Source organism: Nerophis lumbriciformis, linkage group LG12 (genome assembly GCF_033978685.3).
Source record: "Nerophis lumbriciformis linkage group LG12, RoL_Nlum_v2.1, whole genome shotgun sequence".
NCBI lineage: Eukaryota > Metazoa > Chordata > Actinopteri > Syngnathiformes > Syngnathidae > Nerophis > Nerophis lumbriciformis.
In genome coordinates, this window is record NC_084559.2 from 41,904,649 (window position 1) to 41,919,374 (window position 14,726).

General features: G+C 40.1%; 1 protein-coding gene across 6 annotated transcripts in view; it reads left to right on the forward strand.

Annotated features, from left to right (window-relative positions):
* The window catches only part of mctp1a (multiple C2 domains, transmembrane 1a), a 502,786-nt gene that overhangs the window by 443,507 nt on the left and 44,553 nt on the right, over positions 1–14,726 (forward strand). For 3 of the 6 annotated variants that reach the window (XM_061986604.1, XM_061986607.1, XM_061986608.1), the window contains 3 exons: positions 853–962; positions 1,177–1,286; positions 11,070–11,167. The exons of 1 other annotated variant lie outside the window; for it this stretch is intronic. In XM_061986604.1, coding sequence (XP_061842588.1) covers positions 853–962; positions 1,177–1,286; positions 11,070–11,167 — 318 coding nt within the window. The remainder of the gene's footprint in view (positions 1–852; positions 963–1,176; positions 1,287–11,069; positions 11,168–14,726) is intronic. 2 more of the 6 variants (XR_009817879.1, XR_009817880.1) reach the window with 1 other exon arrangement.

Sequence of the window (14,726 nt, forward strand, 5' to 3'; positions counted from 1 at the left end):
CAGTATGTAGACAGAAAAGGAAGAACGGATGCATTTTGGTCTAAAAAGTAAAGATAAAGGTGAAGTTATAAGACTGAAACACCCTCAGGAAGAGGTGCTGTAAGACAAGGATTAGGTGGGATTTACCCTGGATAACCTTAGTTATCTTAGTGTAGAAGGGGCCTTTGTATAAAGAAGGTGAAGATAATCCATTGTTGTCGGTCACCAGAAGAGTTAAGAATATATTTGCATTACATCGCTGTCATCTGATGCTTCTCGTCAACCTTTTACTATTCCTCTTTGACGTGGGCATGCTTATTAAACACACCTACTTAACTCCGACTGCCCCCCAAACCTCGTTGTGTGAAGATTCCTCTCCTTCCTGTTAGTCTGCATGACTCGCTCAACTCTTTGGTTTCCAGTAGAGACTCCCAAGTTCTTGTTGCCATCCAAAGTCAATGATGATGATGTCACGGCCGGTGACATCATCACAGCATGCCAGTCAGTTGCACAATTGGCCTCAGCCTGATTTTGGCAGCGCCGGGAGTGGGCGGGGTGAAGATTGATGTTTCCATTGGGCTTTCCGTTTGATTCTGCCGTTCTATTAACATATTCAAATTGTCTGTGTGAGGAAAACATGATGATTTGTTCTGCTGACTTTATATCTCTATTACCGCCTGGAATGAGCACAGTCAATTGGAGCGGGATATCCGGAGATTTGGCTCCTTTGCCGCTATTCAACATGTATTGTTTCCACTAAGATGCCTTTTGCCTCGTCTCTCTCCTTTCCCATTTCTCCCCCTTCCATCTCTTCCTGTTGCACCCTGCCTTTTTATCCCTCCCTTGCCCACAACCCTATCTGTGTCTTTGCAGGACTCTGAGAGAAAGGGCTTCATGAACAAGCTTTATGCCATTCAGGACGTGTGTATCAGTGTGCAGAATGCGCTGGATGAAGTGGCCTCCTATGGCGAGAGGATAAAGAAGTGAGTCGTAAGCCTGCTCCTCGGAGCCCGGCCCACTGCGCTTTGTGCTTCGCTCCGCACGTCCCAGTGTTTTTCTGCAGGTTGCCCCACTTTGCCTTGCCAGCCCGATTAGAACTTACAAACGCTGCCAACAGATGATCCTCCTGAATCATATACTTTTGAAGCACCCTGCCTGCGCCCTGTCAATATTTTTTCCTTTTCTTTTTTTCCACAGCACTTTTAACTGGACTGTGCCTTTTTTAAGCTGGCTTGCCATCGTCACTCTGGGAGTGGCAACCATCGTGGTGTACTTCATCCCTTTCAGATACATTGTGCTAGCCTGGGGTAAGCACAAGTAATCGATGTGTATTTATAGTGCAGTCATCCCTGGTTTATCGCCGCCTATTGTTTCCAGACCTGACCGTAGGGCTGGGCAATATGGACAAAAAAGTATTTCTCGATATATTTTTACTTTAACTCGATATTCGATATATTTTCCGGTGAAAGTATACATACAGTCGTGGTCAAAAGTTTACATACACAAAGAACATAATGTCATGGCTGTCTTGAGTTTCCAATAATTTCTACAACTCTTATTTTTTTGTGATAGAGTGATTGGAGCACAAACTTGTTGGTCACAAAAAAACATTCATGAAGTTTGGTTCTTTTATGAATTTGTTATGGGTCTACTGAAAATATTGTGGCCAAACAGTTACATTTTATTAATCTGACCACAGAACTTTCCTCTAGAAGGTCTTATCTTTGTCCATGTGATGTCAGATGAAACAAAAATTGAGCTGTTTGGCCACAATACCCAGCAATATGTTTGGAGGAGAAAAGGTGAGGCCTTTAATCCCAGAAACACCAAACCTACCGTCAAGCATGGTGGTGGTAGTATTATGCTCTGGGCCTGTTTTGCTGCCAATGGAACAGGTGCTTTACAGAGAGTAAATGGGACAATGAAAAAGGAGGATTACCTCCAAAATCTTCAGGACAACCAAAAATCATCAGTCAGGAGGTTGGGTCTTGGGCGCACTTGGGTGTTCCAACAGGACAATGACCCCAAACACACGTCAAAAGTGGTAAAGGAATGGCTAAATCAGGCTAGAATGAAGGTTTTAGAATGGCCTACCCAAAGTCCTGACTTAAACGTGTGGACAATGCTGAAGAAACAAGTCCATGTCAGAAAACCAACAAATTTAGCTGAACTGCACCAGTTTTGTCAAAAATTCAACCAGAAGCTTGCCAGAAGCTTGTGAATGGCTACCAAAAGCGCCTTATTGCAGTGAAATTGCCAAAATAAACATTGCTGTATGTATACTTTTGACCCAGCAGATTTGGTCACATTTTCAGTAGACCCATAATAAATTCATAAAAGAACCAAACTTCATGAATGTTTTTTTGTGACCAACAAGTATGTGCTCCAATCACTCTATCACAAAAAAACAAGAGTTGTAGAAATTATCGGAAGCTCAAGACAGCCATGACATTATGTTCTTTACAAGTGTATGTAAACTTTTCACCACGACTGTATAAAGATATTAATTTTTGAGCGAGATTCACTGAAATTGAACTGAATGAGAACTGTACTGCAAACAGCCAGTGGCACTTTTATTAACCCAGTTAGTCAAGATGGATAATAACAGCACAGAAAATAAACTGTTTAAGTAGCACAGAATTACATAATATAAATCAAATAGATAAATATTATTTCTACTTAAAATAAATAACATAGCTGTGCAAATAATAAAAAAATTTATCAAACTCAGATTAAAAATTAATTTGCAGGCAGGCACTTATTAATTCCTTGTCGACGATGTAATAGACTGTCACACACGTACGGTTCTGGTCAGCACCAAGTAAGTGACTTGACTTAATTGTGTGGCATGATCTTCCTCAATTCGGCATACATTTTTGGCAGCATTTCTCGTGCAAACTATGCCCGGCTTGGCAACTCGAGAGCAGTTTGGATTTGTGCTTACATGGTAAACAACTCCAATGAATGTTTTATCCAGACGCATACATTTGTCCAAATGTGGCCCAGTAGACGCATTGTGGGTTTCCTGGACGTCATCTATATCGCTAAAAGAAAAATCTAAAGAAGAGAATCCCTCTGCCATCTTCCACTAGTTTTTTTTTTATATATAAATATCCCGCTTAAAATTCCCTCTTCTCTTCTATGACTCTCTCGTTGTCATTTGGGATGTCTGCTGTGATTTCACTTCCTGGTTCCATGACCCGCCCTATCTTGCCTCTGATTGGCCTGTCCCTATTGCTTTGCCCTAATCTCAACCAATCGTGACTAAACAACCAACCAATCATGGATGTTCTTATACGTGCAATCACCTCTTGGAAGGAGGAAGGGGAGTATTGAGAGGGAGTGAGGAGTGGGGGAGAACAAAGAACACAACAAATAAGCGCCATTTGGTCATTTTAGCGTGAAATAAATTATATCGGTATTACGATATTTTCTTAATCCATATCTTGTTTAAAATTATATTGATATATCTTACAAACTTGATATATTGCCCAGCCCTACCTGACCGTAGTAAACAAATTTCCGCAAAGTAGGATAACCGTATTTTTCGGACTATATAAACCGCACCCACTAAATTGTAGATTAGCCGCACTGGACTATAAAATAAAAATATATACGTTGTTAAATTAGTTATTTACTGTAAATGTTAATGTTGGAAACCTTGTTTCCAAACGGCTGATCACACAACAGAAGTCATCGTCATGGACACACTAGCTTGGTGATTTTACGAAAGCTGAAACATTACAAAAATAATGCCATTGTAAGTTAATAATAATAAACGTGTTAGCATATAAGCTAATGCTAATGACGCTAGCTTCATTACATCACAATAGCACATACAAATATGGACGGTTTAGTAAATAAGAATTGTTTTAGTTAGATTGTAAAACTTACAAACGTTGCTTGGAGTGATGAAAGAAGAATCCATGCGAGGGTTCTGTCAGCAATTTCCGTTCTGTTGTAGACAGAACGGCCTACTTCTGATTGAAAGCTCAGTCTTAACATAAGGGAAGGACGCTGCAGCACCTGCAGTGAGAGAACTTGTCCAAGAGATGTCGCCATTGCACAAACAGTAACACACCTTTTCAGTGCCTACGCTTGTTTTTATAAAAACAAAACTATTTGCATTATTGCCCTCAGTGAAGAAACATCTATACATTAGCTGCATAGTTGTATAAGCCGCAGGTATCAAAGTGTAAGAAAAAAGTAGCGGCTTATAGTCCAGAAGTTTAACAAAAAAAATAGTTTTAACTTCGAGCCCACTTAACATGAAATAACAGTCAACCTTACACTGCGTTCACTCAATACAGTAGCCTTGAATGTGTTCCATGTGCTGAAATCTCGGGCGTAAGTTGTTCTGCCAAAAGTTGGACAACTTGACAGTCAGTTAGCCGTGTTGTTAGCATTTTGTGACCTGTGTTGTCATTCCACATCACACACGCCAAAGGCTCACCAATGTCATGTGGAGCTGATTACGTCGATCAACAGAATTCATCTCCACCTAGCGCTGCTAGCATAGCTGATAACAGTCTCGTTAGCATTAGGTGCCGCGCCATCAAGTCCTGGTATGTCTCTCATCTCGTCTGTTGACATCGCTCATGTCAAAGGGTGCCCGATTTGGAGATGTCGTATTGAAGAGGCAGGAGTTGAAAATAAAATTCATGAAAAATGTAGTCTGCCAAAAGTTGGCCAACTTGACTGTCATGGTGAAGATATAGTAGCGTCAAAATTAACCTTCACAGTTTGTTGTTAGCATTGTTCTCCCTTGACCCGAAAACAAAAGTCCCGCAAGATAAATATCTTTATTAAACGCCCTAACATAACACAAAATAAGAAGAATACTGCACTGTAAAATATGTGTGTGTGTGTATATATATATATATATATATATGTCCAGGGTGTACGCCGCCTTCCGCCCGAATGCAGCTGAGATAGGCTCCAGCACACCCCGCGACCCCGAAAGGGACAAGCGGTAGAAAATGTACAGTCAGTCATGTACATTGTGGAGGTTGCCCTCCAGTGGGTTCGTCAGACCACCAAATACTGCCACGAGAGCCCGGATCAGGGTTACAACACTGTTTTATTTCATAAAATCGTGCAAGTGTTTTGCTTTCCAGCAAAATGTTTTCTCTGCGTCTGTCTCTCGCTCTCGCTCCCTCGCTCCAGCTCTAACCACGTGTCTCAACCCGGCTGCTGCTAATAAAGGCAAAAGGTGATTAGATAACAAGGCCCACCTGGGCCAACTACGCACCTGTCGCTGTCTTCGAGGCCGGTCCTGGCACACCCCGTTCTGCGGCAGATCCGCAGGCCATGCCCCCCCCCCCACATACATGTACAGTCGTCCCTTGCAACATTGTGCTTTAAATATTGTGGCTTTACTACATCACAGATTAATATATATATATGTATATATATGTATGTGTGGGGAAAAAATCACAAGACTATTTCATCTCTACAGGCCTGTTTCATGAAGGGGGGTTCCCTCAATCATCAGGAGATTTTAATGGGAGCATTCACATACCATGGTTTATATAGGGCACAGAGTGGGTGGGTACAGGCTGGTGTAGGGGCGTGGTGATTGGCTCATGTGTTACCTAGGAGGTGTTTCCGTCTGTGGCGGCATGCTGTTACAATTTCGCTGCGCTTGTTGAGGGATGACAGGTCTGGACGGTAAATAATAAACAGTTTCTCTTTCAAGCATAGGTTGCATCTTTTATTACCACTATTGTAAGGTGTGCTGGATGCAAGAATTTGCCATGTTATTGAATATTCAACATTATTGTCTTTGAGGTCCCAAATGTGTTTGCTGAGTTCTGTGGTATTCCGCAGGTTTTGGTTCCTGAAAGAAGCCTTGTGATTGTTCCATCTGGTTTTGAATTCTCCCTCGGTTAATCCTACATATGTGTCGGATGTGTTAATGTCCTTGCGTATTACCTTAGATTGGTAGACAACTGATGTTTGTAAGCACCCCCCGTTGAGAGGGCAATCAGGTTTCTTTCAACAGTTACAGCCTTTGTTGGTTTTGGAGTCGCTCTGTCCGGGGGCCGACGGCTCATTTGCAATTGTTTTGTTGTGGTTTGAGATGATTTGTCGTATATTGTTCATACAGCTGTAGCTCAATTTAATGTTGTTCTTGTTGAATACTTTTCTTAGGGTGTTGTCTTTGGGAAAGTGTTTGTCAATCAGATTGAGGAATTTGTGTCCAATGTTAGTTGAGACGTTTTTGCTGTATGGGGGGTTGTGCCAGATGATGTCGTTTCGTTTTCTGTTCTTTTTTGGCTGGTTTCCTGGCGTGGGTTCATAGGTGAGGGTGAAATTGTATCCGCTTTCATCAAGGGCTTTTTGGTACGGGGGGGTTGCTTTGTCAAATTCAGCTTTGCTAGATGACAGCATCGATAGCCTTTTATTGATTCCGGTAGGTATTCTTTTCGTGGTGGTGGGTGGGTGGTTGCTGTCATGGTGCACGTATTGGAGTGTTGTGTTGGGTTTCGTGAATGGTTGGTAGCTGTTATTTCTCAGGTTGAAAGTGACGTCAAGGAAGTTGACGGTTTGCTTGTTGGCTTCAATCGTGATCCGTAGGCCGTTCTCTTTGAAAATTTGGAATATGCGCTTCTTGGTATTCTCGCTGCTCCTTGGCGAGGCGCGACACACTGCCAGTCCGTCATCACGGTAAATACCAAGGTTCAGATTGAGGCTAGCGAGCTGGGAGAGGAGGAAACTTCCAACGAGTTCACACGTTTCTGCTCCGTCAAAACTTCCCATAGTGACGTCAAATGTTGCATTGTTCTTTTTTTGCCATGGTGTACTGTTGTGGATGAGAATGGAGTTTTTTGCGTGGATGATGATGTTTCTTTCGTTGCCTGTGATTGAGTCGTAGTCTGAGGCGAAGTCTAGTGCTTGAGTCAGTAGGTCTTGCGTGATGGAAGGGTAAAATTCTTCGATATCAAAGGAGATAAAGTTGTGCTGTTGTTTGTCTTGGATGTTGTTGAACCATTTGATTACTGCTGCTGTATTTCTCCATTGGTTGAGTGGTGTTTTGTCCTTGATTTTTGTGTTGACTCTGTCCAGGATTATTTTTTATATCCATTTGCGGCCCACAGCTAATGTTTTAAAGGCCCACGGCACATTCTAAAAATACAAACCCTGTTTCCATATGAGTTGGGAAATTGTGTTAGATGTAAATATAAACAGAATACAATGATTTTCAAATCCTTTTCAACCCATATTCAATTGAATGCACTACAAAGACAAGATATTTGATGTTCAAACTCATAAACTTTATTTTTGTTTTGCAAATAATAATTAACATAGATGGCTGCAACACGTGCCAAAGTAGTTGGGAAAGGGCATGTTCACCACTGTGTTACATGGCCTTTCCTTTTAACAACACTCAGTAAACGTTTGGGAACTGAGGAGACACATTTTTTAAGCCTCTCAGATGGAATTATTTCCCATTCTTACTTGATGTACAGCTTAAGTTGTTCAACAGTCCGGGGGTCTCCGTTGTGGTATTTTAGGCTTCATAATGCGCCACACATTTTCAATGAGAGACAGGTCTGGACTACAGGCAGGCCAGTCTAGTACCCGCACTCTTTTAATATGAAGCCACGTTGATGTAACACGTGGCTTGGCATTGTCTTGCTGAAATAAGCAGGGGCGTCCATGGTAACGTTGCTTGGATGGCAACATATGTTGCTCCAAAACCTGTATGTACCTTTCAGCATTAATGGCACCTTCACAGATGTGTAAGTTACCCATGTCTTGGGCACTAATACACCCCCATACCATCACAGATGCTGGCTTTTCAACTTTGCGCCTATAACAATCCGACGTCCACAGTTTCCAAAAACAATTTGAAATGTGGACTCGTCAGACCACAGAACACTTTTTCACTTTGTATCAGTCCATCTTAGATGAACTCAGGCCCAGCGAAGCCGACTGCGTTTCTGGGTGTTGTTGATAAACGGTTTTCGCCTTGCATAGGAGAGTTTTAACTTGCACTTACAGATGTAGCGACCAACTGTAGTTACTGACAGTGGGTTTCTGAAGTGTTCCTGAGCCCATGTGGTGATATCCTTTACACACTGATGTCGCTTGTTGATGCAGTACAGCCTGAGGGATCGAAGGTCACGGGCTTAGCTGCTTACGTGCAGTGATTTCTCCAGATTCTCTGAACCCTTTGATGATATTACGGACCGTAGATGGTGAAATCCCTAAATTCCTTGCAATAGCTGGTTGAGAAAGGTTTTTCTTAAACTGTTCAACAATTTGCTCACGCATTTGTTGACAAAGTGGTGACCCTCGCCCCATCCTTGTTTGTGAATGACTGAGCATTTTATGGAATCTACTTTTATACCCAATCATGGCACCCACCTGTTCCCAATTTTTCTGTTCACCTGTGGGATGTTCCAAATAAGTGTTTGATGAGCATTCCTCAACTTTATCTGTATTTATTGCCGCCTTTTCCAACTTCTTTGTCACGTGTTGCTGGCATCAAATTCTAAAGTTAATGATTATTTGCAAAAAAAAAAAATGTTTATCAGTTTGAACATCAAATATGTTGTCTTTGTAGCATATTCATTTGAATATGGGTTGAAAATTATTTGCAAATCATTGTATTCCGTTTATATTTACATCTAACACAATTTCCCAACTCATATGGAAACGGGGTTTGTACTATTAAAATAAACAAAAACATAACAAAAGTGAAATAAAAAAGCTTAAAGGTTAAATGTAATTTAGAAAAAGTTACAATGTTGACTAATAAAACAAAGTAGTCGTTTTGTCTTATAAACTGTCATTGCTCAAAACATAATATTGAATCAAAATCAATGTTATTATGAATTATTGACCTATCCAAGGTTCCGATTACTTCACACCAAATATTCCACTGAGAAAAATATTTTTGGTGGAAGATTTTGCAAATTTGGTAAATAAATAACCCAAAAATGTATATTTTGTTGTTTTCTTACTGTACCGAAAATGAACCTAACCGTGACCTCTAAACCGAGGTACGTACCGAACCGAAATTTTTGTGTACCGTTACACTCCTAGTATATATATACAGTATATATACTGTATATATATATATATATATATATATATATATGTATATATTTATTGTGGCTTTACTACATCACAAATTAATATATATTTATATAAGCCACAATATTTAAATGGTAAATGGGTTGTACTTGTATAGCGCTTTTCTACCTTTTTTAAGGAACTCAAAGCGCTTTGACACTATTTTTCACATTCACCCATTCACACACACACATTCACACACTGATGGCGGGAGTTGCCATGCACGGCGCTAACCAGTCCCATCATGAGCAAGGGTGAAGTGTCTTGCTCAAGGACACAACAGACGTGACTAGGATGGTAGAAGGTGGGGATTGAACCAGTAACCCTCAGATTGCTGGCACGGCCACTCTCCCAACTTCGCCACGCTGTCCCGCGGGGGACGGCGTCCATTTAAAGCACGATGTTGCGAGGGACGACTGTACATGTATTTGTATTATACTGTATAACATCAGTTTATTTTCCAAAGTGTATAAATACAAATATTCTTCATGTTTACACAGTACATCCGGAAAGTATTCACACACACTTTTTCCACATTTTGTTATGTCACAGCCTTATTCCAAAACGGAATAAATCTGTCCTTAAAATTTTACAGACAATGCCCAGTAATGACAATGTGAAAAAGTGTTTGTTTTCTTAAATTTACAAATGTATTAAAACAAAAATGTACATAATAACTATTTACAGTCTTTGCTCAATACTTTGTTGATGCACCTTTGGCAGCAATTACAGCCTCAAATATTTTTTAATCTTTGGTTAGTTTGGCCCATTCCTCTTTGCAGCACCTCAAGTGCCATCAGGTTGGATGGGAAGTTGGTTTTCATCCAGGATGTCTCTGTACATTCATCTTAGTCTAGTCAGGGAGGTGACCAAGAACCCTCTGATGAGACAAAGATTGAACTCTTTGGTGTGAATACCAAGCATCGTGTTTGGAGGAAACCAGGCAGCACTTGTCACCAGTGAAGCATGGTGGTGGCAGCATCATGCTGAGGATAGTCAGGATAGAGGGAAAGATGACTGCAGCAAAGTACAGAGATATCCTGGATGAAAACCAACACTTCCCATCCAACCTGATGCAGCTTGAAAGGTGCTGTCCAAAGAGTCGAGGCTGTAATTGCTGCCAAAGGTGCATCAACAAAGTATTGAACAAATGCTGTGAATAATAATGTACTTTGTACATGTGATTTTTTAATTTGTAATACATTTGCAAATTAAAAAAAACAAAAAACGTTTCACATTGTCATTATGGGGTATTGTGTGTAGAATTTAGAAGTCATACATGAATGTATTCCATTTTGGAATAAGGCTGCAACATGACAACATGTGGAAAAAGTGAAGCACTGTGAATACTGTCCAGATGCAGTGTGTGAGAAGAATGGTCAATGATTTATGGTTAGTGTGGTAATCCTGCATGTGCAAGGGTAAGGGTCCTGTTTCAACCTATCAGAATTAGGTTTTACAGACATGTGTGTGAATACTAGGTCCTAAAACGGTGTGTACCAGATTTTGTGGTAATTTGGCCTAACACCTTACTGTTACAATAGGTGTTTTGTAAGGTGTGAGGATTTACTTAAATACAAATAATCTTGCCTGAAACCTCTTTTGCTAGACTAAGTACTACTACTTTTACTGTTGACTGTTAAAAATAAACAAAAAATTATATCCAAAATAGTTTTAAATCCGACATTTTTTTGTGTCTTACTTAACTCTATTTTAATCTGTAGTTTTCAATTGGCTAACATAACTTTGACTTGACTCACCTCATAGAACAATTCTAAGTCAGCAAATATGTTAATGCTTACTGTGGTTGATTGACACAAATGTTTATTGTGTGTTTTGTTACACTGCATCGTGCTGATACAAATGTAGTCTTTTGGGCGCCTTATTTAACTATCATCTTTGTAAAGGTGGACTTATTTAGCTGTCTTCTGAATGGCATTACATTGTGAAGCTGTACCTAATGTTGTATACAACGTGCTAATAATAATTTCTCTGGCCCGATACAGGAGTGAATAAATTCACCAAGAAGCTACGAGATCCTTACACCATTGATAACAATGAGATCCTGGACTTTTTGTCCAGAGTGCCCTCTGATGTCCAAGTAGTGAGTATAAAGTATATTGTACTGCAATGTAAATACATATTCTGTCCAATTCTTGTTTTATTTAATACAACCTAAAAGGGAACTGCACTTTTTGAATTGTGGTTATTATTCACAATCCTTATGTCAGACAAGAACACGTATGTTTTTCTTTGTTTTAAGCTTTCTACATCGTAAATAAAAGTCAGCTAAGAATGGAGCCAATCAGGCCCGGCCCTAACCAATCTGGCGCCCTAGGCAAGATTTTAGGTGGCGCCCCCCCCACATCGGCAGTGAAGTGTATATACTCACAAGAAACCGAATAGCTTTGTCTTTGACCTTTTTTTTACTTAAAGAAAGCAAATTAACAATCAGAATAGTTAACAAGATTAAAAAAAAAAGAATAAATAAATGAATGCAAAAAATAAAAAATGAATATATGAAATACAATATTTTTTACATACATATTGCTTAATTTACATTAATGATGTGCACTTTAACAACTAGGCTTACAACTATACCTAATATATAAAGGGGTGGAAAAGTGACTATTACCTGCAGGGCAAACATTAGCTAACCAGAAGGCAATAACAATGTAAACAAAAAACACCTGCTTAAAAGATCTAATACAAATGTCCCTGAGGAATGTAAGGTGGGAGTACTGTAATTACCTAATGTTACATTATTATTATTTTCCATAACAATTTAGCCCCCTCCACAATATTAACCCGACGTTAAAACAGAACTAGCTATTTATTGATTAGCAATTGCCGAATCATGTAACATTAGCTTAATGCTAAAAAGCCAGGTTACTATCACATTCTGTAACAGACAAATAATTTCATGTAGGCTAACGTTACCTACCTGCTACCTCTTGTCTTTTTCTCGTTTCTCCTCCTCTTCTTTTCTCTTTTTTCTTCCCTGGGCACCTGACAGTTTTGGCCGTTTTGACATCTTGTGTTGATTTTTTGATGTGGTGACGTCCAAAAAGAGTCATGATACAGGAAGGGAGGGGGCGCACCGTGCTATAATATTTAGTTATGTTAGTGCTATAATATTTATATTATATAGGCTTTACTTTGCATTTTAATTAACGTGGGATTATTTTTTGTATTTAGAAATAATAGTACCAACTTTTTTTTTTCTTTTTCTCCAACATTTGTGGCACTGGCGTGGCGCCCCCTGATGGACGGCGCCCTTAGCATTTGCCTATACGGCCTATGCCACGGGCCGGCCCTGGAGCCAATGGAAGTCCCTCTATTCCGCTTATAAAGAAGCTGTGTGCTGAACAGATCCAGCTTTAGTGAAACACTAAACATCAAGTAGCAGTCTTGCTAAGTGCTAAACAAGAAATACAAACTATGAACATAATAAAACAATCACTCACTGTACAATGTCTGCTCTCACTGGGATGCCGACTGATGGATTTGTTAATGTCTTACTGTTTAGATGAAGAATTCATCATAATTCTCAAGCAGGTTTAGAAAAATGTGCCGCAAATGAGCGTCTTACTCTCATCTCTGGGTCTAAGTTGGATGTCAAGGTTGACCAACTTCTGAGTTTATGTCCACATCCTTCTACCATCCAAGTGATTTATGGTCTAGAAATAGTTTTTACCAACTCAGACGCGATGCAGCAGATCAGTATGTCAATGTAAAAACATAGGCTAGTTAGCTCTCTGTGATGACGGCACCGCTAAAAGTAGTTCCTCTGTGTTAGCGTTTATAACAACAAAATCGCTAATACTTGGTTAATATTCAGGTTTTGAGAGGTAAATGGAGTTTTGTTGGCAGTTTTTGGATGTCTTTTTAGGCTATATCTACACTAAGCCGGATAACCCCTTAAACAAATAATTATTTAGCCTAAGCCCCGTTTCAGCCACACTAAACCATTGTTTAAAGTCCCCCTGCTCGGACAATTTTTTTACACGGGTAAGTGCGTCGTCTATTTCTTGAATCTCCGGCTCTTAGCTTCGTATAGACTCATTGATCATTTACAAACTGAGTTCAGAGAGGAAGTGACGCCAGAAAGATTACGCCCCACACAGGGAGTGACGTCAAAAAGAACGAGCCACAGCCAGCTTCATAATAAAGCGGTTTCGTAACTCGGAGCTAACTACTGGAAATATGGAGGCGAGTCATCCAGACATGCCCGTGTTTCTCCTTCCGTCTGTACAGACGCTTGTGGAAATCACACATGAATACCTTAAGAGAAAGTGATTGCAGCTATTTCGGATACAACACTTTTCAGACGGCAAGATAACTTTTGAATGTCCAGGTCAGCTGCGATTCTACTTACCAAAAAAACTTTGTCCATTTGTCGAAGGAGAGACAACGAGAATGCGGGCTCCCGTGGATGTGATAAAAAAAAGGTAGCGTGTGCTTTGTATTACCTGGCCGTCGAGGGAAGACTACGGAAAACTGCGAATGCTTTTGGACTGGCAACGCAGACTGTATCAGTTATTGTCCACCATGCATGTCTCAGACTCAACGTCTAGGTCCAGAGTATATAAAGTCACCAAAAACGAACAGACAATGAAGGTGAAGACAAAAGAGTGAGGAGTGTACTGACCAGATATCTAGATCCCTAGATCAGTGTTTTTCAACCACTGTACCGCGGCACACTCGTGTGCCGTGAGATACAGTCTGGTGTGCTGTGGGAGATTATCTAGTTTCACCTATTTGGGTTAAAAATATTTTTTGCAAACTTGTAATTATAGTCTGCAAATGATGTGTTGTTGTTGAGTGTCGGTGCTGTCTAGAGCTCGGCAGACTAACCGTGTAATACTCTTCCATATCAGTAGGTGGCAGCCGGTAGCTAATTGCTTTGTAGATGTCGGAAACAGCGGGAGGCAGTGTGCAGGTAAAAAATGTGTCCAATGCTTAAACCAAAAATAAACAAAAGGTGAGTGCCGCTAAGAAAAGGCATTGAAGCTTAGGGAAGGCTATGCAGAACAAAACTAAAACTGAACTGGCTACAAAGTAAACAAAAACAGAATGCTGGATAACAGCAAAGACTTACTGCGGAGTCCACAAAGTACATCTGAACATGACATGACAATCAACAATGTCCCCACAAAGAAGGATAAAAACAACTGAAATATTCTTGACTGCTAAAACAAAGTAGATGCGAGAAATATCGCTCAAAGGAAGACATGAAACTGCTACAGGAAAATACCAAAAAAAGAGAAAAAGCCACCAAAATAGGAGCGCAAAACAAGAACTAAAACACGATACACAGGAAAACAGCAAAAAAAAGTCTAAATAAGTCATGGTGTGATGTTACAGGTGGTGACAGTACACCTACTTTGAGACAAGAGCTACAGTATATTGATGCATGCTTGGTTATGGTTTAAAGTCATATCCAACAATTGCGACGACAACTTTTTACTGTCAACTGAGTTTAGTTTTTTAATGATTTCTGCTGGTGGTGTGCCTCCGCATTTTCTCAACGCAAAAAATGTGCCTTGGCTCAAAAAAGGTTGAAAAACACTGCCCTAGATTGATTGATGTAAAATGTTCTTTATCACATTGTTTGCTTTTACATGTCCAATAAAGATTTAATTAGTTTATGATGGCTCAGG